The sequence below is a fragment of the Sinocyclocheilus grahami genome, unplaced genomic scaffold (genome assembly GCF_001515645.1).
Source record: "Sinocyclocheilus grahami isolate Dianchi unplaced genomic scaffold, SAMN03320097.WGS_v1.1 scaffold533.1, whole genome shotgun sequence".
In the NCBI taxonomy this organism is placed as follows: Eukaryota; Metazoa; Chordata; class Actinopteri; order Cypriniformes; family Cyprinidae; genus Sinocyclocheilus; species Sinocyclocheilus grahami.
Window position 1 is genome coordinate 578,666 of NW_015505712.1, and position 25,231 is coordinate 603,896.

At 37.1% G+C, this 25,231-nt stretch overlaps 2 protein-coding genes and 1 pseudogene across 2 annotated transcripts in view; all 3 read right to left on the bottom strand.

The window, feature by feature from the left end:
• LOC107555386 (retinol dehydrogenase 8-like) overlaps positions 1-3,123 on the bottom strand; it is a gene marked incomplete at its 3' end in the record, with an annotated part of 5,874 nt that extends 2,751 nt beyond the window's left edge. Inside the window, exons 1-2 of the mRNA XM_016238160.1 lie at positions 2,901-3,123; positions 1,311-1,472 (exon numbers count right to left, since the gene is read on the bottom strand). Of these exons, the coding sequence (XP_016093646.1) occupies positions 1,311-1,472; positions 2,901-2,997 (259 nt within the window). The remainder of the gene's footprint in view (positions 1-1,310; positions 1,473-2,900) is intronic.
• Positions 3,124-3,542: 419 nt separating this feature from the next.
• LOC107555387 (gelsolin-like) lies at positions 3,543-5,647 on the bottom strand. Its single transcript, XM_016238162.1, has 6 exons — positions 5,451-5,647; positions 5,182-5,356; positions 4,939-5,054; positions 4,768-4,845; positions 4,165-4,225; positions 3,543-4,003 (listed from the first exon to the last, which is right to left on the bottom strand). Exons 1-6 carry the CDS (start codon positions 5,583-5,585, stop codon positions 3,843-3,845), a joined length of 726 nt encoding a protein of 241 aa, XP_016093648.1. The 5' UTR covers positions 5,586-5,647; the 3' UTR covers positions 3,543-3,842.
• A 1,711-nt stretch (positions 5,648-7,358) lies between these two features.
• On the bottom strand, positions 7,359-20,889 carry LOC107555368 (gelsolin-like; annotated as a pseudogene).
• Between the last annotated feature and the right edge of the window lie 4,342 nt (positions 20,890-25,231).

Here is a 25,231-nt window from a genome sequence, read left to right on the forward strand (position 1 = left end):
AAAAAAAATTAACCATTTAAATTAATTAAACAATTTAACTACATGACATTATAATATAAAACCAATACTAAAATGTTTGGAAAAACATACCTGTTATCGCACAAAGCTCCGTTTTTGGAATTACAATTTTATGTTTTTTATAATAATTTTATGAATTTTTATATTTTTATATAGTGCTATATATAAAAACAATAAAGGCATCATCTGAAAAACCAAGCCTTGCGTGCATTATAGGGAATAATATTCTGAATATTGTACAGTTGGTCTGATACCTTTATCTCAAACGGTGTCAGAGTTTAATTAATTTAAGTGGATACAGTATGTACAACATATGCAAAATATGGTTTCAGTGCTATATATAAAAACAATAAAGGCATCATCTGAAAAACCAAGCCTTGTGCATTATAGGAAATAATATTCTGAATATTGTACAGTTGGTCTGATATCTTTATCTCAAACTGTGTCAGAGTTTAATTAATTTAAGTGGATACAGTATGTACAACATATGCAAAATATGGTTTCAGTGCTATATATAAAAACAATAAAGGCATCATCTGAAAAACCAAGCCTTGTGCATTATAGGAAATAATATTCTGAATATTGTACAGTTGGTCTGATATCTTTATCTCAAACTGTGTCAGAGTTTAATTAATTTAAGTGGATACAGTATGTACAACATATGCAAAATATGGTTTCAGTGCTATATATAAAAACAATAAAGGCATCATCTGAAAAACCAAGCCTTGTGCATTATAGGAAATAATATTCTGAATATTGTACAGTTGGTCTGATATCTTTATCTCAAACTGTGTCAGAGTTTAATTAATTTAAATGGTTAAAAAAAAATTAATTCCTAGAATTTAAGCCTTGTGCAACATAAAGGGCATATATTTATGTCTACCTGAGTTAGTTTGGGCTCAAAACATAAAAAAACACAAAAAACCCGAATGTCTAATGAATGTCAAACGTCAAACTAACTTTACCGCCGTATAATTTCACTCTGTACATCGAAAAAACGATGCTAACTTTGCACCATAACCCTCGGTGAAAAAAAGTGGTGCTAACCCACTTCTTAATTACAAGTATGAAACGTTCCTTTAACCAGGGTTAAATGCGGGGTTTAGATTTAAAATAATCCGGGGTTAAGGGCAGTGTAAAAAAAAACCCGTGTGTGTTACGATTATGTCCGTCTCCGCCTTATATTAAGGCGCCGTGCACACGGTATGCGGGTAAAATGAGATATTATGGCCACAAAGTTAAAGCATAGCATTTGTGTTTTGATGTAAGAAATAAATGTAGGAAACCCTTACCGAGAATATCAACTCTGCGCATGGGCAGGCTGTCCACACAGGCTTTGATAGAATTCTCATCACAGACGTCGAGCTGCTTGATCTCCAGTGTGCTGCCCAAAGTACGACCTGCTGCCTTCTCCAGAGCTTCACGTTCAGCCAGGTTCCTCATAGTCGCATACACTGCCAAAGCCAAAACATTTAGCTTAACTTTCATTTGAACTAGTCTGCTAAGATTTCAGCTAACAGATGGAGACTAGTCATCATTTAATGACTAATAAAGCTACTCGGCTACTTATTTTGAGAAAATCTACAAGCAAAGTCGATTTATTTAGGAGAATTCACAAGTTACGCATGAAGAAACCTTTTTTAACGGCATTTTTAGTAAAAGCAGTGTAGTGCAGACAGCATACAGTTGTAAAACTGCATATTTCCCTTCTCCTGCAAGTTTGGACTGTCATGTGCAGTTTCACAGACGTCTCAAAATACAACCTGCTTGTTTTTTTTCGTTTAACACGGTTCCCCATGACATACGCTGCCAAACTCAAAATATAGGCTAACTTTCATTTGAACTAATCTGATAACATTTCCAAGTAACAGATTGTGATCACAGTCTTATTTAATGACTAATATTAGTGCTTCTCAGCTGCTTAGTTTGGAGTAATTAGTCGCATACACTGCCAAAGCCAAAACATTTAGCTTAACTTTCATTTGAACTAGTCTGCTAAGATTTCAGCTAACAGATGGAGACTAGTCATCATTTAATGACTAATAAAGCTACTCGGCTACTTATTTTGAGAAAATCTACAAGCAAAGTCGATTTATTTAGGAGAATTCACAAGTTACGCATGAAGAAACCTTTTTTAACGGCATTTTTAGTAAAAGCAGTGTAGTGCAGACAGCATACAGTTGTGAAACTGCATATTTCCCTTCTCCTGCAAGTTTGGACTGTCATGTGCAGTTTCACAGACGTCTCAAAATACAACCTGCTTGTTTTTTTTTTCGTTTAACACGGTTCCCCATGACATACGCTGCCAAACTCAAAATATAGGCTAACTTTCATTTGAACTAATCTGATAACATTTCCAAGTAACAGATTGTGATCACAGTCTTATTTAATGACTAATATTAGTGCTTCTCAGCTGCTTAGTTTGGAGTAATTTACATGCAAAGTCAATTTATATAGAAGTAAGTTTAAGAAGTTGCTTACGAACAAAAACTGAGTTGTAACGGTACAGTAACAGTATGAATATTACACAGTCCCTTCTGTCATAATGTGCACATTCACATTTGTCCTTTTAGAAATAATTGTTTTGTGACATGCCTGTGTTGACAGCACTAATGGTGGGACAATATACAATATCTGTAACCACTGTGAAAATAATAAAGAACATAACAAAAATAGACCTATCTAATTTAGCACACTAGTTAGTGTCACAAATGTCCAATCTTAGTTTTTGACATTTGGTTGATAAACAGAAAGTCTTTTGAAGAAAAACAAATCTGTTAATTCTGCACAGTATTTGTGCAGTACAACAAAAAGCAAACATTTTACAACTGTACTTGGTCTACACCACTATTATACGACTATAGATATCCTATGGGCCTTACCCATAAACCTCTTTTTCTCATCTTTGGCAAGACGAACAGCAAGTGCCAATCCAATGCCAGAAGAACAACCAGTGATCAGTACAACCTTCTGATTCATGGCTGCTTTCTCTGATGATACAGTGGGACGAGAGAACAAGAAGTAAATGAAGGCTAAGGAGAACTGGAAAGAAGATAACGAGACAGAACGAGTAAGAGCTTGAGAGGTGAGCTAAAACACCTCCTAATCCACAGCATAAAGACTCAGCAGAATGACCCATATGTCACTACGGTCTAGACATGTGGTGGAAAATACGTAACATTACGACTGCAGAGATGCAAGGTCTATACACCAATGTGGTCTAAAAGAAATATCTGATAAAACACAACATAATATGCATATTTTTCAAAAGTTTGGGGTCAGTCAGTAAGTCCCACATCAACAAACACATAACTCAGCACTATTTTAAAAAGTTTTTTTTATTACTATTATTATATACTGGGATTCATAATAATTGTAGAGATACATTAAAATCTTTTTTCAGCAACTACAATATATTCTCTCAGATGTTTCGATTTGCAAATTTATGAGGCATTAACCATACACGTGTACAGTTTTTAACAATCCAGTGGCACCAAGTTGTCGAATACAAACAAATGGTATTGTCTTGCTTATATAAAAAAACATTTTCCATTTCCATTTCTTGTCATTTTCAAAATCATAAAGACCATGTAGTCGAAAACATCACTGGAATACAGAAGCATATAAAAGAAAATATAAAAGAGTTTAATTGTATAAAAAGGCAAAGTCAATGCATAGGAATCAAAAAGGCAAAAAGTCATTAACAGTAGCAAAATACAGTACATAGTGGCTTAACATGCAGCATTATTGCATACTGTTGAGGTGAGTATTCTGGAAACTATGGAAAAGTATATAAAGGTTTGCGTGTCTGAATGCGTCTGCTTTTAGAAACGACCACGGATGCGATCCAGTGGGTCTGTGTCCCACATCTTTGCATCCCAAGCCTGGAACCAGCCAGTGAAGGTTGGGGGCTCAAACCCTTGCTTTACAGTAATGACCGGGGTGCCACGGCGACCAGAGGGGTCAGAATCCACATAATCTTTGGCTAACGGTAAAGAAACATGCACATTAATAATCAGGAATTACATTCAATGACTATGTTAAATCAAGTTGAATCCTCCATTATGGACTGTGGGATTTTGCTTTTTGGTACCTTAACTGTATAAATGTAAGTGTTAAAGTTAGTGCTTCAGCATCTTAACTTACCTATTTTATCTGCTCCATTCCGCTCCACCTCGTTGGCATCATTACCAATCCAAACAAAGATCTAAAGGAAGAAGAAATTTAATTAAACATTTAAAGTTTAACATTAGACCTGGTTACATTTATATTTAATTTTGACAGGAATGATAACAAGGCTGTAATAGATGGACACAGATTACATAATTTTCACGACTTTCAAAACTGTTTTATGGAAATTTTGTCTATTGACAGTTTTTATTTTTTCAGATATCAGCTTTGTCAGCACATCAACAATTGGTATGTTGTTAAACAATAGTACAATCCATTGAACGCACTGTACTTCTATCCCTCACAGCCTCGTTTTCATTCCTGTGAAAAAATTAATTAATATAGGCTCTACCTTGACTAAGGTCTATAACTGAACTTCATTCTGTGCTCCATTCTGGTACATAACACCCACTTTTCAAGAACCAGTCAAATAATTATGGATACAATCTATTCTCATTCTGCATTTTCTGCTTGAAAATTCAGTTTCACTCAGAAGTGTATCCGATTACAGAAGTAAAATGTGTTGCAAACATGATTTCATGTTGACTTTAAGTCATTATCGGTACTTCAAATGCTAACCTGATCCCAGGTGTCCAGCAGCATGACATCATCAGTGGCCAAATCAGACTGAGTGAAATCTCCAGGCACTTCGTCAGCCTAAAAATGAAATAGGAGAGGTATAGTAAATTGTATGCATTCATTTAACAAAGAAATTTAAATGAGTTGCAAATTCCATTTATGTTAACTCACAATTAAACGTCCAGTCTTGTTGGAGCAGCCAAAGAGACGTGGAGGTTTAACAGTCTTCTGCAGACTTTTAGAGGTTTGATAGTCCTTCTTTCCACCCAAATCTGACCAAAACCCAGCTGAGCGAAGCAAAGATACAGATAAGTGCCAATCAGTTCAAAAGAACAGGAAACGTGATTAGTTTAGGAATGCCTTTTAACTGTATAAATTACATCGTTTGAACATTTACAAAAGGCAGACACCCACCCGGCTCTTTGCCCTCTGAAATGTCTGTGGCACTGCCTCCAAGGAAGCTGCAGACGTGTTTAGCAGCAGCCATTTCTTCCTCTGAAGCAGCCACTCCTTTCCACAGAAACAGGCCGCCAGGACACTTCAGCACAAACACGTCGTTAGTATTCAGTTTAGATGCAGTGGGTTCCACCTGGGTGAGGAGAGAGAGTGAGTCAGAGAGGAAGGTTATTGCCAGATGGCCGTTGCTGATTGTGTCCATGTATGTGCCTGCCGTCCTCACTGACCTCCACAGCGCGTGTTGCACGGGTGGAGCTCTGGCGGATATGGAAAAGGCGAGTATTGCCAGTCTGACTTTGACCACCTTTACGTGAAGTCCCACCCATGTGGATGATCATGGGTTTCCCCTTGAACAGGCTCATCAAATGGGCCGGTTCCTGGCCTTGAGTGACACGTACCTGCAGAGCAACATAACAGTGAATTCTAAATTATGTTGATCTTTTTATTTCCTACAAACTAAGCTCTTCTCTGCATCATATAAGACATGACAACAGGAGTACATAAAAATACATGCACAATTTATATAAAAAAATTTAAGATTGCAATTACAGCTGCCACGATTGTTGATTTTATTATTAGTTTTATATAATTATGTTTTTTAAATGAACTTTAAATGAGTGTTAGATGATGACAAAATCATCATACAAAACTAAATATTCAGTTTCGGCATATAGACTACAGTTTACAGTTTGAGGTCTGTGAGTTATTTTAAGAAACATATTTAGCAAGAATGCATTAAATTGAGCAAAAGTGACTGTAAAGAATTTTATATTGCTACAAAATATTTTTTATTCAAATGAATGCTGTTCAACTTTCTGTTCATCAAAGAAAAGTTTTTTTAATGTTTTCTGTTACCAAAAATAACATTAAGCCGCACAACTGTTTTCGACAGTGTTAATAAAAAGAACATACGCTGCCAAACTCAAAATATAGGCTAACTTTCATTTGAACTAATCTGATAACATTTCCAAGTAACAGATTGTGATCACAGTCTTATTTAATGACTAATATTAGTGCTTCTCAGCTGCTTAGTTTGGAGTAATTTACATGCAAAGTCAATTTATATAGAAGTAAGTTTAAGAAGTTGCTTACGAACAAAAACTGAGTTGTAACGGTACAGTAACAGTATGAATATTACACAGTCCCTTCTGTCATAATGTGCACATTCACATTTGTCCTTTTAGAAATAATTGTTTTGTGACATGCCTGTGTTGACAGCACTAATGGTGGGACAATATACAATATCTGTAACCACTGTGAAAATAATAAAGAACATAACAAAAATAGACCTATCTAATTTAGCACACTAGTTAGTGTCACAAATGTCCAATCTTAGTTTTTGACATTTGGTTGATAAACAGAAAGTCTTTTGAAGAAAAACAAATCTGTTAATTCTGCACAGTATTTGTGCAGTACAACAAAAAGCAAACATTTTACAACTGTACTTGGTCTACACCACTATTATACGACTATAGATATCCTATGGGCCTTACCCATAAACCTCTTTTTCTCATCTTTGGCAAGACGAACAGCAAGTGCCAATCCAATGCCAGAAGAACAACCAGTGATCAGTACAACCTTCTGATTCATGGCTGCTTTCTCTGATGATACAGTGGGACGAGAGAACAAGAAGTAAATGAAGGCTAAGGAGAACTGGAAAGAAGATAACGAGACAGAACGAGTAAGAGCTTGAGAGGTGAGCTAAAACACCTCCTAATCCACAGCATAAAGACTCAGCAGAATGACCCATATGTCACTACGGTCTAGACATGTGGTGGAAAATACGTAACATTACGACTGCAGAGATGCAAGGTCTATACACCAATGTGGTCTAAAAGAAATATCTGATAAAACACAACATAATATGCATATTTTTCAAAAGTTTGGGGTTAGTCAGTAAGTCCCACATCAACAAACACATAACTCAGCACTATTTTAAAAAGTTTTTTTTATTACTATTATTATATACTGGGATTCATAATAATTGTAGAGATACATTAAAATCTTTTTTCAGCAACTACAATATATTCTCTCAGATGTTTCGATTTGCAAATTTATGAGGCATTAACCATACACGTGTACAGTTTTTAACAATCCAGTGGCACCAAGTTGTCGAATACAAACAAATGGTATTGTCTTGCTTATATAAAAAAACATTTTCCATTTCCATTTCTTGTCATTTTCAAAATCATAAAGACCATGTAGTCGAAAACATCACTGGAATACAGAAGCATATAAAAGAAAATATAAAAGAGTTTAATTGTATAAAAAGGCAAAGTCAATGCATAGGAATCAAAAAGGCAAAAAGTCATTAACAGTAGCAAAATACAGTACATAGTGGCTTAACATGCAGCATTATTGCATACTGTTGAGGTGAGTATTCTGGAAACTATGGAAAAGTATATAAAGGTTTGCGTGTCTGAATGCGTCTGCTTTTAGAAACGACCACGGATGCGATCCAGTGGGTCTGTGTCCCACATCTTTGCATCCCAAGCCTGGAACCAGCCAGTGAAGGTTGGGGGCTCAAACCCTTGCTTTACAGTGATGACCGGGGTGCCACGGCGACCAGAGGGGTCAGAATCCACATAATCTTTGGCTAACGGTAAAGAAACATGCACATTAATAATCAGGAATTACATTCAATGACTATGTTAAATCAAGTTGAATCCTCCATTATGGACTGTGGGATTTTGCTTTTTGGTACCTTAACTGTATAAATGTAAGTGTTAAAGTTAGTGCTTCAGCATCTTAACTTACCTATTTTATCTGCTCCATTCCGCTCCACCTCGTTGGCATCATTACCAATCCAAACAAAGATCTAAAGGAAGAAGAAATTTAATTAAACATTTAAAGTTTAACATTAGACCTGGTTACATTTATATTTAATTTTGACAGGAATGATAACAAGGCTGTAATAGATGGACACAGATTACATAATTTTCACGACTTTCAAAACTGTTTTATGGAAATTTTGTCTATTGACAGTTTTTATTTTTTCAGATATCAGCTTTGTCAGCACATCAACAATTGGTATGTTGTTAAACTATAGTACAATCCATTGAACGCACTGTACTTCTATCCCTCACAGCCTCGTTTTCATTCCTGTGAAAAAATTAATTAATATAGGCTCTACCTTGACTAAGGTCTATAACTGAACTTCATTCTGTGCTCCATTCTGGTACATAACACCCACTTTTCAAGAACCAGTCAAATAATTATGGATAAAATCTATTCTCATTCTGCATTTTCTGCTTGAAAATTCAGTTTCACTCAGAAGTGTATCCGATTACAGAAGTAAAATGTGTTGCAAACATGATTTCATGTTGACTTTAAGTCATTATCGGTACTTCAAATGCTAACCTGATCCCAGGTGTCCAGCAGCATGACATCATCAGTGGCCAAATCAGACTGAGTGAAATCTCCAGGCACTTCGTCAGCCTAAAAATGAAATAGGAGAGGTATAGTAAATTGTATGCATTCATTTAACAAAGAAATTTAAATGAGTTGCAAATTCCATTTATGTTAACTCACAATTAAACGTCCAGTCTTGTTGGAGCAGCCAAAGAGACGTGGAGGTTTAACAGTCTTCTGCAGACTTTTAGAGGTTTGATAGTCCTTCTTTCCACCCAAATCTGACCAAAACCCAGCTGAGCGAAGCAAAGATACAGATAAGTGCCAATCAGTTCAAAAGAACAGGAAACGTGATTAGTTTAGGAATGCCTTTTAACTGTATAAATTACATCTGAACATTTACAAAAGGCAGACACCCACCCGGCTCTTTGCCCTCTGAAATGTCTGTGGCACTGCCTCCAAGGAAGCTGCAGACGTGTTTAGCAGCAGCCATTTCTTCCTCTGAAGCAGCCACTCCTTTCCACAGAAACAGGCCGCCAGGACACTTCAGCACAAACACGTCGTTAGTATTCAGTTTAGATGCAGTGGGTTCCACCTGGGTGAGGAGAGAGAGTGAGTCAGAGAGGAAGGTTATTGCCAGATGGCCGTTGCTGATTGTGTCCATGTATGTGCCTGCCGTCCTCACTGACCTCCACAGCGCGTGTTGCACGGGTGGAGCTCTGGCGGATATGGAAAAGGCGAGTATTGCCAGTCTGACTTTGACCACCTTTACGTGAAGTCCCACCCATGTGGATGATCATGGGTTTCCCCTTGAACAGGCTCATCAAATGGGCCGGTTCCTGGCCTTGAGTGACACGTACCTGCAGAGCAACATAACAGTGAATTCTAAATTATGTTGATCTTTTTATTTCCTACAAACTAAGCTCTTCTCTGCATCATATAAGACATGACAACAGGAGTACATAAAAATACATGCACAATTTATATAAAAAAATTTAAGATTGCAATTACAGCTGCCACTTTACAACTTTAAATGAGTGTTAGATGATGACAAAATCATCATACAAAACTAAATATTCAGTTTCGGCATATAGACTACAGTTTACAGTTTGAGGTCTGTGAGTTATTTTAAGAAACATATTTAGCAAGAATGCATTAAATTGAGCAAAAGTGACTGTAAAGAATTTTATATTGCTACAAAATATTTTTTATTCAAATGAATGCTGTTCAACTTTCTGTTCATCAAAGAAAAGTTTTTTTAATGTTTTCTGTTACCAAAAATAACATTAAGAGGTTATTGCCAGATGGCCGTTGCTGATTGTGTCCATGTATGTGCCTGCCGTCCTCACTGACCTCCACAGCGCGTGTTGCACGGGTGGAGCTCTGGCGGATATGGAAAAGGCGAGTATTGCCAGTCTGACTTTGACCACCTTTACGTGAAGTCCCACCCATGTGGATGATCATGGGTTTCCCCTTGAACAGGCTCATCAAATGGGCCGGTTCCTGGCCTTGAGTGACACGTACCTGCAGAGCAACATAACAGTGAATTCTAAATTATGTTGATCTTTTTATTTCCTACAAACTAAGCTCTTCTCTGCATCATATAAGACATGACAACAGGAGTACATAAAAATACATGCACAATTTATATAAAAAAATTTAAGATTGCAATTACAGCTGCCACGATTGTTGATTTTATTATTAGTTTTATATAATTATGTTTTTTAAATGAACTTTAAATGAGTGTTAGATGATGACAAAATCATCATACAAAACTAAATATTCAGTTTCGGCATATAGACTACAGTTTACAGTTTGAGGTCTGTGAGTTATTTTAAGAAACATATTTAGCAAGAATGCATTAAATTGAGCAAAAGTGACTGTAAAGAATTTTATATTGCTACAAAATATTTTTTATTCAAATGAATGCTGTTCAACTTTCTGTTCATCAAAGAAAAGTTTTTTTTAATGTTTTCTGTTACCAAAAAAAAACATTAACCCGCACAACTGTTTTCGACAGTGTTAATAAAAAGAAAAGTTTCTTGAGCATCAGCATATTAGAAAGCTGAAAATTCAGTGGAATAAATGACAACTTAAAATAAAAACGACTATTTTAAATTGCAATAATATATCTCAATATTACTGTTTTTATTATATTTTGATCAAATAAATGTAGCCTTGGTGAGCATAAGAGACTTCTTTCAAAATCATTAAAATATCTTACATACCACAAACTATTAAAGGGAATTGTACATACAGTATCCAATAGGAATCAATATCAATAAAGAATGTCTAATATCAATTGATAACCGATATGGTACTGATATATTGTGTACTATATATACTGTGTACTGTACTAGAAACAAAGATGTTTTAAAACCAAAGTGAAAAGCATCAGACTATTATGGAATTATTTTTAATTTGCTAGCTCTGGTCACTTTATGACCAAACTAGAAAACCTCATTATAATCAACATAGCATAGAGACAGTGTAAATAAAAAATGACAATTAATTAACAATTACACAATAATAGCTGATAAAGTTGAGTTTATTTTAATTTAAGCATGGAATAGAATTTGACCAGACTCAAGAAATTAGGCTTGTGTTTGTTAATACCTGGACAGGCGAACCTCCCATGGAATCATCCAGCTTGACTGTTAGAAAAGCTGAGGCAGCCAGTTCATCTTGTGTACACTTAAGTCCTTGCCTGATATAAAAATCAATCCATATATGTAGGTCATTAAATATTGATTGGTTAAATATTAGCTAATCGGGTGGTTAATGAGCACATGTTCCAGCATGTCAACCTGTGGCTATCTTGATTTACCAGGTGTAGATAATATGTTGCTCTCTGCTTCCCTGGCGATAGGTGTAAAGGATCAGATAACAGTCTCCTCCATAGAACTGTCCATTGCTGGAAGGGTCCACAGGAACTTTATCCCCACCCTCTACGCGCCATATCTGTCGAGGTCAGAGCAATGGACTTCATACAAGTGTGGCATTGTAGTTAACAATAAAATTAACCTCATTAATGAATTATTGGCGATTATAGCTGTTCAGTCATGAGTTTGAATGAATAGAATAAAGCTTCATTTATGAGTTTGTATTTACCACACCTAACCCATACAAAACACATGAATGCATACATTAACACAATTAGCATAATATAGTGCTCGTAGTAGGTGCATAAAACATAAATGTACCATGTAGAGTGTGCCCTTTTTCTGATTGCTTCTGTCAGTCGTCTCATCGTCAGGACTTCCTGCTGGGATGTTGGGCTTGCACCCAAGAGCCTAAAAATAAACAAACACAGTAAGAGTTTCCATCAGTTTTTTCCATGGCAGCAGTAAATCCAGGACACAAAAAAGACTATTATGCAGAACCTCAACCAAGAAGTCAAAATCAAAACCAGATGGACTGGGATTCTTTCTTTGCTGATTGCAGTAGTTGTATTAAATATTTACTATTTACTGTGACAAACGGATTCCATCTTTCTTTTAGTGTTTCTGAAGAGCATTGTGCTAGCAATGCTAAGGTCATGAGTTCAGTTCCCAGAGAATGCATGATTTTGAATAAACTGTAAATTGCTTGGGATTAATGTGTCTACCATGTGAATGTTTACTGATTCATTTAGTCTGAATTGTCTCTGATTCTATGTTGTGTTGATTTCTTGCTTGCATTACTGGAATATATTTCTGTAGCTACAAAGATGGTCTACAATATCTGGAGAAAGCTATCCGTTAGCATTCCCATTCGTTTCAGCTTACTTCTGCTTTTTGGAATAAGATTATGGTTACAGCATCTAACAACAGAAGCTAACTAGATCATGCTAAACCCATTGGTAGCTACAGATGATGTTAAGGTAATGAGGCAAAGGTATGAACTTAGATCATCCATAAGAAAAAAATGTAGGGCCGGAACTCCATCAGTTGGTTGTTTATTGGATTGAGGCAAATTTGAATGTGAGCTTGCAGTTAAGTGTAAGAAGTGGTTTTATGCAGACAAAATTCCAGGATAAGTCACCAGACAAGTCTGTTGTTTCACTGGAAGTTTGATTAATGACATTTAAAATAAAGGTCGAGAGAAAAAAAAGAAAAAGAAACACGCATGGATAAATTTAGGGATGCACCGATACAGGTATCAGTATCGGGCCCGATACTGAGATCCTGTACTCTTACTTTTACTCGTTAAAATGCCCCAATACCAAACGCCGATACCACACAGCATGTGTAAGTGCCATATTCAGACAATGAAACACCAACAACAAAACAATAGACAGCAGAATGGAGTTATTAGAGATTAAGGATGCCTACGAAGTATATGTATAATGAATATAATGTTAAACATTCAGTATTGACTGTATAGCTGATGTGCGCAAGCTGATAAGCAAAGCACACGGAGTGGATTGAGCACACGGCGGTGCAGATGCCCGAGCTTGTCGAGTGAATATACCTTTCTCACAGACATCACTGGAAAGTTTGTAGTTCGGTCGGATATGTCAAAAACAAGTAAGTAAAACAATGCACAAGTTACTAAACGGTAGGGAGAGAGAGAGAGAGCGAGTGCGTGCGCAATTCTGTAGTGTGATCTTTGATGTTCACACACTTAGCACACACATCATTTGGATTAAAACTAAATCGTAAAAATAAGACCATTTATAGGGGCATTCACTATAAACGTCATTTATTTTTAACCTTAGGCATACACGACTTTCTGGCGAAAGTGAATCTAGCAGCCTGTGTGAAATGCGCTAGGCTGTACTATTCTGCATCAGTACAAATACCTGCACGCTTTGCGCGTGTTTTGCTTGCTTGAGTGTTTCTGCATTATATGAGTGGCTTTGGAATATAAATCGCAGCATGTTTCAGATGAAAAAAAACACGACTTCTATTTATGAAAATTATCACAGTTAGGAGATGTATAACGTCCCTGCATTATTACAGCAAAGCACGTGATTACAGTACTTAGCCGCTGCAATGGAGCAGCTCTAATGCTATTAAATTAAAGATGATGTACCATAGGGCAAAAAAATTTACAGTGAAAGTAACAAAAACTTGTCAAATACATTTTAATGGGTATAATTAAGTGTGAAAATCACCGAAGGATATACAGTCAAACCAGATATAATTTTTGATATTTTTTTACAAGTGGGTGCAGGACACTATAGTTCATTGATGTAAGTAAGGATAGCAAAATAAAGTAAACTGTGACAAATTATACCCAAAATGTCTTCATACAGTGGACTACCAGTAAAACTGATACAAATTTGGGACCAAAAATTATTCAGACCGAGTCTGGGGGAAATAAAAAAGAAGTTCAGGTTTTCATGAAGCTGGATGACAGCATGCCCAGGAGACTACAGGCTGTCATTAAGGCTAAGGGCTGCCCGACTAAGTATTGATAGTTGTGTAAATACTGTCATACTAACAGCTGTCTAATTTTTTGGTTGATTGTAATCCATTACATACCTTTCTATCAAAGTTATCTAACATTATCAAGCTGAATTTGTTCTGACTCAGTTAAACTCTAAATTCATGTTATATTTTATTACCATTTTCTAAACTATAGCGAATAAACTGTGATAATGTGAAAAATGCTGAAGGTGTCTGAATAAATTTTGGTTTGTATCTATTTGATAAATGAAGTCAACCAACTAACAATATACATACACTTTTGGTTTCTGTACCCAATATTTAAAAAATTTACAAATGCAATAAAATATTGGTATCGGTACTCGGTATCGGCAAGTACCAAAAATAAAAGTATCGGTATCGGGCGAGTACTGGAAAAAGTGGTATTGGTGCATCCCTAGATAAATTGTTTACAATAAGATCAGTAACCTGCTTTGAGCTACATTTCTGTAGATTGAACAGTACAGCATTCCATTAGAGGTCATGAGATCGATTCCCAGGGAATGCATGAACTGATCAAATGTGTACCTTGAATGCTATGCAAGTAGCTTTGTATAAAAGCGTTGGCCAAATGCAAACATGTAAATTTAGAAAAAATGTGTCCATATCCTGATGTTCTACCAGTTTATAGTCACAATATCTAGTCTATACTATGTTTTGAGGGAGCTCAGGTGGTTTACAACTTTAAAAAAGCCAGAACAAACTGATCAAGAAAACCAGTGCTGTTACTGGTCTCATTATTTTGCTGTCTTTTATTTGTGTTTCAGGCGTGATTATTATTTCACCACTGACCCAATAATTTATTCTTTCACTTCCTATCACAGCAACCAAAGACATGCTCGTTCTTTGCACAGCAAGTTTAAACTTGCACCATAATTTAGTTTTTTTGTTTTGTAGAAGGAAATAAGACTTACAGCAATGACAGCCTCTGGCTCAGCACCATCCTCAACCATGTGCAGACTGGCACGCCCATTTCTCTCATTATCACGAATGCCAATAGCCACCTCGGAGGCTTTCAACTGCTCAAAACGGTTGCAGTCACTCCCACACCATTGGTAGATGTCCTAGGAAAATCAGAATATGATTTGTGAGGTTGTGAATTTTGGATTTCTCAAAAGGACGGCAGTTTCATTCATTACTTCACCCCATGTGTTTCTGACCTTGCCGAGATCAATGATGAAGCAGTCTCCACGATTGAAGCTGGCCCAAGACATATTCACCTCTGTGGCACGAATGGCACGTCGCCCCTTAATATGAAGCAGACGCTTCACATTCATGTCATTAGTCACCACATGCTGGAATCCAGAGGCCACACCACCTTGCTGTGTAGGGGGAAAAGAACAAAATACACCAAAATGTCTCATGGCTCTCGAGTTACAATAAAAAAATTAAAGAAATTTCTCATGATATATCCAAAAATTCCTTGCAGATGAGATTATACCAAAAAGTAGAATGTACTTAATCTGAGAGGGAAATTGCACAAATGTGAAAGGGAGCTGAGAAATATTCATCACAGCAATACACTGTTATACGTGATTTTTAAATGATTAAAACCATCACAGACTAAACCTGCCACAATTTACCATAAATTTGCAAGGGAAAATCATTCAGGAACTTTCCACTACTGATTTGAATGTGGTTTTTGACTCCCTTCTATATAAACACATTTATTATTTGAGGAATAATAACTCTCATTCCCTACAACCAGTGCCGTGCACCATATACATAGATGTTGACAAATCTAGATTAGTGGTCTATCAATATAGGATTTCAATGACAGATTCTTAAACCTTCACAGATTCTTAGACTCCAATTTTGATATTTTACCCATAATCCTTATGCTCTTTTCAATAAAAGAGGCTTTGATTATAGAAATTACTGAAATGTAATGTGTAGTGATGCTAGCGGAGATTAAATCTTATTCTTCTGACAGCATATTTTTTGACACAAAACAATAATATATCTCCAATAATTAAAAGGGTGGGGTTATATGCAGCACTAAATGTAAAATAAAGCATGTTACCAAATATGACAATGAGTTTGTCAGATTTAGCAATAAATAGACAGAACTGGGGTTTTATTTTTATTCAGCTCTCTGTAGGTGTAATTACCTTGTATTTAATTCCAGTTTTAAAGTAGCCAAGGAAGGTAACGGACTCATTGTTCTGAACCTCACGGTACTGGACTGGTGCTCCACCCAGATGATCATCCAGCTGCATAGCAAAGATGGCAGCAGCTCCACCTTCATCCTGAGAGCACTCATTACCTGCATATAAACAGACCCAGAGTAATGCAAATACTCAAAATAAACAGTGTCAATGTGTGTTTTGTATTAGCCTACATAACCAACAAGAAAAAAAGGGCACTGCATTGTAAATGTGGTTATTTTCACTCACCCAACCACATGTGGACATTGTAGGATGGAGCAGAAGTGGTGTGAAGGACAACATAGGCATCACCAGTGAAGAAGTTTCCTAGCAGTTGTTTGGGAACAGGTTTCAGATCCATCTTCTCTATCCTCCAAATCTGCAGACCAGGCTCTTTGCCTGCATTCTGGAACTCCTTATGGAAAACCATGATTCCTGGAATATACAAAAATACTGGGGCTGAACTATGAAAATCCATACAATTCGAAGACCTAATGGTCTGAAGGTGGAAACTACTCGGAGGGCGATAAAACAGGTGCAGAATGGATCTTATAAAGGAAAACACTGGAATAGCAACAACATTAAAAGCGACAAAGACCTACGGTTTATTAATCTACTACATACATACTGTATATAGGGTGACCATATGCCCTCTTTTTCCCGGACATGTCCTCTTTTTGGACCTACAAAAATGCGTCCGGCTGGGATTTCTTAATTACCCAAAATGTCTGGGATTCGGCTGTTTTCTTAATCCCGCTCCTGCTGAATCTCTGACCATTACCGGTGTAGTGCCGAAATTTGCACCCTGCCAGATTATGCATCCCCTAGTATTGGTAGGTTTAGGTGTGGGGGAGGGGTTAGGATTAGGGGTGGGGTGGGGATTAGGCAATCAGGTAGCGACTTCAATGAGGGGGTGCATAATCTGGCAGGGGTGCAGAATTCGGCACAACCCCGCCTGCTCCCGCAACATGTGTTTTGATCCCGCAATTTTCGTTTCCACTCCTTTAACCCTCATCTATCCCCCATTTTGACCCGCCACCGGAAACACATGGAACTGCTGATTTTTTTAATTTAATTTTGTCACACTTGAGCATGGAGCACACACAAAAAAATTTGAGTCGATTCGAGGATTCTATGTGTAATAAAATAAGGTGTAATAAAAAAAGTGACAAAAGTGTCCCTCGTGGGTCATTTTGACCTGGCAATAGGAATGAATGGAATGTCCAAAAAAAAAACAAAAAAAACAGCATTTTTTTACTTATTAGATTTTTTTTACTGTATAAAATCTGGCACAATCCAGAAAAGATGCATACCCAAACAAAGGGCTGAGACTGCAGAATCACTTGAGCATGGAGCACACACAAAAAAATTTGAGTCGATTCGAGGATTCTATGTGTAATAAAATAAGGTGTAATAAAAAAAGTAACAAAAGTGTCCCTCGTGGGTCATTTTGACCTGGCAATAGGAATGAATGGAATGTCAAAAAAAAAACAAAAAAAAACAGCATTTTTTTACTTATTAGATTTTTTTACTGTATAAAATCTGGCACAATCCAGAAAAGATGCATACCCAAACAAAGGGCTGAGACTGCAGAATGTCCTCAATGCACAAAAAACTCACATGCCCCCCCCTTCTGCTGGGAAATTATTGATCTGTCAATTACTATCATTTAGATTTTTTGTTTTTACTTAACAGTTAAATTTGAGTGATGGGGTGGAGACCAATGAGTTTATATGATATTTACATTTTTAAATGTATCTGTATGAAACTGTATGAATATGCATGTGTTTGGATACATTTTTTTTTTTTTTTTACAAAATATTGTTTTTTTAATGTTTTGATATATATCTGAAAGCTTAATGAGGCCTCAAGTTGGTGTAGTTTTAAAGATTTCACTTGTTTGGCTCATTTAAGAATCTCCATAGAATTCAATGGGCCCCTCTAGTGGCTGTAATCATAAAATGCAATTTTATATCATTTTTCCCCACCAGACAGCATCAGAGACACTCAGTGGCCTAGGTCCTGATGGATCATCATGTTTAAAGTATAAATATGCAGAAATTGTCTTTCTTTGTTTTTTTTGGTGAAAACATTTATAAAAATATGCTCATTTTCATAAAAATATCCAGAATTTAATGTGAATAAAATAAAAATCACAAAAAAAATTATATAAAAACCGACATAAAAATTAGAAAAAATAAATAAATAAAAATGGACCAATATAAGCTTTCTGGACCAAAAATAAAATTATTGTTATTTTTGGCCTCGGGTCATTTTGACCCGCGAGGGACACTTTTGTTATAGGTTCGGGAGGGCCGGATGAGGGTTTTAAATATTCTAATATTGTATATAATTTTCGCGCATCAGGGAGCCGCTCTCGGTATGCAGAGTATTTAAATCTCTTTTGAATGAGCGTTTGCCGCTGTTTACTTTCACTTTCGATTTCGCGATCACACGCATTCTTTGTAAAGGGAGCACATCTTACAAGATCAGAAATTTGACAATGAGCTCAGGATCTGTTGAGCAGCAAATACTCAAGCATGGTCTTGTCAGTCATCTGTCCTTATTCTTGACCTGTGATCAGTCAAATCTGACTCCTGCAGCTCTTGTTGGATGCAGGGTTGCCAAGTCCGCGTTTTTTTCCACAGAATTGGGCTACTTTTAAACTGTTGCCATGGGTTGATTTTCCCAAGTGGGTCAAAGGTTTGAAATATTGCATAAATTACATTTGACTGAAATGCTTGTATTGAAACATTTTGCATTCTACCTATGATAAATCTTTCATGGACTTCTACATTAACTGTTCCATCCTGGTGGAATGACCAACTCAATCCAAGAGTCCTTAATATTTTCAAGAAACGGCTGAAAACACACCTCTTTCATCTTCATTTAACCCTCTAACTCTAGCACTCTCTATTCTAATGCTACTTCTAATTTTATCTCCTTGTTTTTTTTATTAAAAAACATGACCCTCTAACATTTGCACTCTCTATTTCTATTCTATCTACTTTTTTAAAGAAAGAAGAGCCTCTAACACTAGCATACTCTATTCTTTCTACTTATTTTCTTTTTATTTATTATAAATAATGACCCTCTAACACTAGCATTCCCTATTCTTTTTCTATTCTTTCTACTTGTTTTCTTTTTATTCATTATAAAAACAAAAAAAGCAAAGAAAAAAAAAAAAAAAAAAAAGCTTGCTACTTATACTGTTAGGCGAAGCCCCACCCTTGTCCCTGCACATGAACCCCGCCCCCTACTGTCCTCTTTTTGAAAAACGAAAATATGGTGACCCTATATAATACCTATAACAAAGTGACATCCAATTTTATTTAAATATATGGAAAACGTGTGGATGGAATTTTTTTTGCATGGATAGTAGCCTAATGCAGGAAGCATCAGATGCATTCATTCTTGGACGACAATATGAGACTGTTTATATGCTCCCTGCATTACTGTACCTGCACTTCATCAGTGAGCTTTTTAATTGCATTTTCAAGTCATATGGAGAAAAAGGGCTGTTAGGCTGTTGAAGAAGGTGGGTGCAGCCCATCCGGGTGAGGAATGAGTCATGCTGCATGATTACAGCTGTGGGCAGACATGCATGCCGTTCCTTTGAGTTTACCAGGAAAAAGTTTTATGCAAAGGACACACTTTGCATGTAGCTACATGAGATCTGCCATTTACAGATTCATAGTATTAGAAGAAATACCTGACAGTGCGATTTACCATAAACTATCAAATATAGCAGAAACATTAACCAATTTTGAATGCAATCATCAGCCAGGCAACTACTTTTCACACAATACATAGCTAGATTACATTTATTTATTTATCTGTCTGTCTGTCTATCTAATTTCACTGTTCAGCACTGGAAAAAATAACTCAAAATTAACTTTGCCTCTAAGCAAATTCAAAGTGGTGTAAATATTGCCTACACCCTGCAATTATAAACTACTTGCATCTTTTCAACCATTTAGAGTTTAACTAGATAGACCTGAAATTCTTCAAACTAGAACTTATGCCTAAATATTTTGAAGCAAAGTATGGTTACCATGGTAATTCATGTAAGAGCTTCACGTCCGTGTCTGAATGGACACGCCCACATACGAAATTCTAACTTCTAACCGGGATTTTAAAGAAACAAATCGGTTAAATAAGAACTTTTGACATTTTCAATTGAAAAAGAACCAATAAAAGTCCATATGCACATTCAGCGAACACATTTTTTTCTCAGATCATTTTCAGATTTCTCCGATCATTTAAACGCGTTTTTTCCTGTTATAGGCTCTAAAAGTGCGCATGATCACAAATGCCTGCAAAACACAAAAAATAATAGCAATGCTTGTAAATACAGATAAAGAGTTTGCAATGGAAAAAAGCGGTCTGCAGGCAGCTACACTCCACGTCTACATATATGAAACTGTTATTTCCTGTTCTTCAATTTCCGTAATAAAGAGAGTAACTGGATAGTCTAATTAGCCTAAATGCAAACAAAGAAATAAAATCCGCTACCTCAAGCATCCCAGAAAGAAAGTCACTAGAAAGTAACAGATATAAAGTGATAACCCAGAGATATAATAACAGTTTATTCTGCACTCAGCTGTCTTTCGAAGTATGAGACTAAAAATATAGTAAGTTCAGTTTTCTTACCTTGGTCAAAGAAATGCACAGAAGGCGATGAAGACCGATCTGGTTTGAGAAGCTGCTCCTGGTTTAGTCCAGACTCAGTTTCACAGGTTTCAATAGATGCGAGCCTACTTTAAATGATCTGCCGTATTTCCAGGGGAGAGGCAGATGCGAGTCTTCAGCCAATGACTCTCTCTGTTTCTCTTTCCCCTGAGGCTGATCTCTAAATCACATTATGCAACTGCATGGCATAAAGTCGTTCCACTCCCCCAAACCAAATCACACCATAAATCAGCATACCTCCTTATTCTTTCTTCTTGTATAGACACAGAACAGTGCAACATACATTACTATAATGAAATGCATTATAAAAACGATATTGTGGATGCAGCAGTAAAAAAAGGTTTTTAGCTACTATGGCTGGTCTTTTTTAGTCAATTTATTAGCTTGTTTTAATTTAATTAATAATATTTTATAATATAAACAATTATAATTATGAGAAAATAGGCTACTTAAACTAAATATAAAAGAATTTGCAAAATGCTTTTTTGAAATGCACACTGCAGAACATGTCAGCTTCCAAAAAGTTTTTCATATTCAGTGTATTTCAGCATCCTTATATGCATGATGAAGTACATGTGTACTCATACATGACAAAGTAAATGTGATCAAATGTTCCACACATTAAATAGTTCTTAAGCATATATTAAAAAAAAAAAGATCTTGTGCATTGCATGTCAGATGCATTATTCATAATGAAATGAGTGTAATAATGTGAATCCAAGGTACAGAAGGATAAATGTCTCAAACACTGTAAAAACAAATGACAAACATTTTAGTGCATGCAAATGACAAAGAAAGGTGTTCACCACTTCTATTTTCCTTTGATTTATTGACATAATGTGTGTTATGCATTCATTGTACAGTATCATTCTAATTTTTTTGCAGTTGGTCGTTCAAGTAAAGCATTGTTCCCACATTTAAGGATAAGCTCATTAAGTTCACATTTCCAGTGAGGTGGCATTCTGTCCTTGGTGAAAGTGAGACCACACCTTTCGTGTAATTACAGCTCCAGTCAAGTATGTTTGTTTGCGCTTCATGCACATTAGATTCACAGTACAGCTAACATGTGAATCCAAGGTACAGAAGGATAAATGTCTCAAACACTGTAAAAACAAATGACAAACATTTTAGTGCATGCAAATGACAAAGAAAGGTGTTCACCACTTCTATTTTCCTTTGATTTATTGACATAATGTGTGTTATGCATTCATTGTACAGTATCATTCTAATTTTTTTGCAGTTGGTCGTTCAAGTAAAGCATTGTTCCCACATTTAAGGATAAGCTCATTAAGTTCACATTTCCAGTGAGGTGGCATTCTGTCCTTGGTGAACATTCTACCACACCTTTCGTGTAATTACAGCTCCAGTCAAGTATGTTTGTTTGCGCTTCATGCACATTAGATTCACAGTACAGCTAACAATTCACTTTTCCCCATGTCAGTCATTCCCTCCATAACGCTCTCTGACTACTTGTGCCGCCCTTCCCTGATCTTGCATTTTCCCATACTGCTCCACCCAGCCCTCATGCTCTCCAATGTCATTACAATCTCAAGGCTTTCGCTGAGCTCTGCTACACCTGCAGACCTGAGAATCTGCCTCAGAGCAGCTGGCAGAAACTTTTGGGAACACAAGACTAAGATTTACGGTAATATTCTGGAGAATCTGAAATATTCCATCAAGATACCAGCCTTAGGAAGGTCCAAGCTTTCCATTTAATATTCTCATCAGATCCATCATGTAATGCCTTGAGCACACTGCTTTATTTGAATATGCCTTAGGGTTATAAAGCTACCAAGCAGGATTTTCATAACGTGAAGGGTAAAGATATCATAGGTGCAACTCTTAAGGCAAAATCTGCCTAAAGATTTGCTCAGAACGAGGCCTGTGGATTTCAAATATGAGGACTGTGAAATGAGAGAATAACAGTGAGGAGGAGTGGCGTGAGATGGAGTGGAGTGTGTGAGTCAGAGTCACAGGCTCTACGTGCTAAACTTAGCCTTGTAGTGGTGTTTCCTCAACTGTCTATGGCTGTTTTCCATTGCATTAACTAGTGCTCACTGTTATGCATAAAACAGATTTTTGAATAAATCTATGGGCACATTTGGAGCACTGGACTTTAATCTTTTCATACTCTCACTAGTTTATGTAATTTGTCAAAGGATACTTCTGCAACTGTTGCCATTCTGAACAAACAAAAAATATTATAAAAGCATCACAATAATCCAAAGTAATCAACATGAATACATCAATTAACACCTTGTAAAGCAAAAAGCGGCATGCTTGTAATAAACAAATCCATCATTAAGACTTTTAACTGTTAACTTCAAACTGTTGCTTCTGGCTAACATGAGTCACCTATCTAAAACATTACTTTTTTCCTGCGAAAAAGCAGTCTCTTCTGAATCAGAAGAGAAATATGCACAGATAAAGCAACATTTACAGGTGAAAAACAGCTGTTTGGACTCTCATTCTGACGGCACCCGTTCACTGCAGAGTTTTAATTACACTTCACGCTTTTTTCAAGTTTGCATATATTTTCTTCATGCATCACATGTCTAATATATTAAATCTCTTGTTCTTCATTGGTAACCAAACACACTAACTTTAAAAAAGGCATTTATGACACAACTGTTGGTTGTGGTGGAAATGGCACCACAACTAATGGACTGTCCTCATTTGTGTAAAAACTGATGGCATCTTTTCAAAATATATTAAAGTGGTTTCATATTTAGTTAAGTCTTTGTTTAGATTAGCAATGATTTAAAATTTACTGTTTAATACAGAAACTACTTTATTTCTTAATATTCCAGTGTTGAAACACATTGCGGTCTAGCTTGAGTATATAGAGCCACATCTCCAAAGTAATGAATGTGTATCAAGACCGGTTTTTAGACATATCGTTGTAACTTCCTGTTCAAGGAAGCTGTAACAAGTGAATCTTGAAGCTGGTACTGCCATTATAAAAACTCTAACCACAGGCACAAACAAATGTTTCCAATGACAACAATAGAGGGTGTAAACACAGAGCTGTTGCTGCATATCTAAAAGTAAACCTACAGGTATTGCACTCTTTTGTACATTATGTTGCACTTTGTATCAGTGAATAGAAGACTTGACAGCAATAATGACTGAATGTTAAATGTGAATGTTGAAAATGTGTATTTAGTAATATGTAATACAATATCGTTTAATTTTATAATTTAAAAATGTAATTTTTTCATGACAAATGCTATGCAGAAAACATCTCCAGGTTACGCATGTAACCATGGTTCCCCGAAGGGAACGAGACGCTGCGTTGAACGCTATGGGAATGCCTTCAGCGTGACCAAGCTCTAAATTACATGTTTAATCAGTCCAAAAGAAGGGCGAGACGTCACGGGCGGGTGACATAGCGACCAGGAAACTATAAAAGCACGTGCGGTGGAACCGGCGTCAGTTTCTAGGAATGAAGCAAGTGCTCGCAGGGATGCCGGAAGTATTGCACTGAGACACAGCGTCTCGTTCCCTTCGGGGGAACCATGTTTACATGCGTAACCTGGAGACGTTCCCCTTCAGGAACTCGAGCTGCGTCTAACGCTATGGGAATGAGTATGCCTACGCCGCCAGACTTACAAATCCCTGCCCAGTGTGGAAGCTAGGGCGAGAGAACAGAAGAGCCCGGAGTGGCTCGCATATCTAGGCCATAGAATCTTACAAACGTGAGGGGCGTGGACCAACCTGCAGCGCTGCAGATGTCCTGCATAGACACACCTGCTAGAAAGGCCTTGGAGGCCTCAGCGCACCGCGGAGGAAACGTGTAACTAGGGGGTGTCTGCCCACTGACTGGCCACCGAGAGGGGCATGGTAGGCCGCAATGGCTGCCACATAGACCTTAAGGGTGGAGTGGGTCAACCCTGTGGAGAATCTGGCCTGCAGGAACTCCAGAACTTTACCAACTGTGCAGTTAACTGGGTCAAGCTGGCGGTTTCCGCACCAAGAAGTGAAAAGCTTCCACTTCAAGGCGTACAGTTTCCTCATTGAGGGAGCTCTGGATTGGAGAATGGTCTCAACAACCTCGGTTGAGAGACCGGATGCTACGAGTTGTGCCCCCTCAGGGGCCACACCCATAACTTCCACAGCTCCGGGCGGGGGTGAAAGATCGTGCCCTCTGCCTGTGAGAGGAGGTCCCTCCTGACGGGAATCTCCCATGGAGAGCCGTCGAGAAGGGAAATCAGGTCCGAGAACTATACTCGGCCCGGCCAGAACGGGGCTACAAGCAGCAGACAGACCCCCTCCCGGCACACTCTCTCCAGAACTCCCGGGAGCAGAGCAATCAGGGGAAAAGCATACAGACAAAGCCTCGGCCAAGTCTGCACCATAGTGTCCAGTCCGAGAGGAGCTGGATGAGTCAGAGAGAACCAAAGGAGA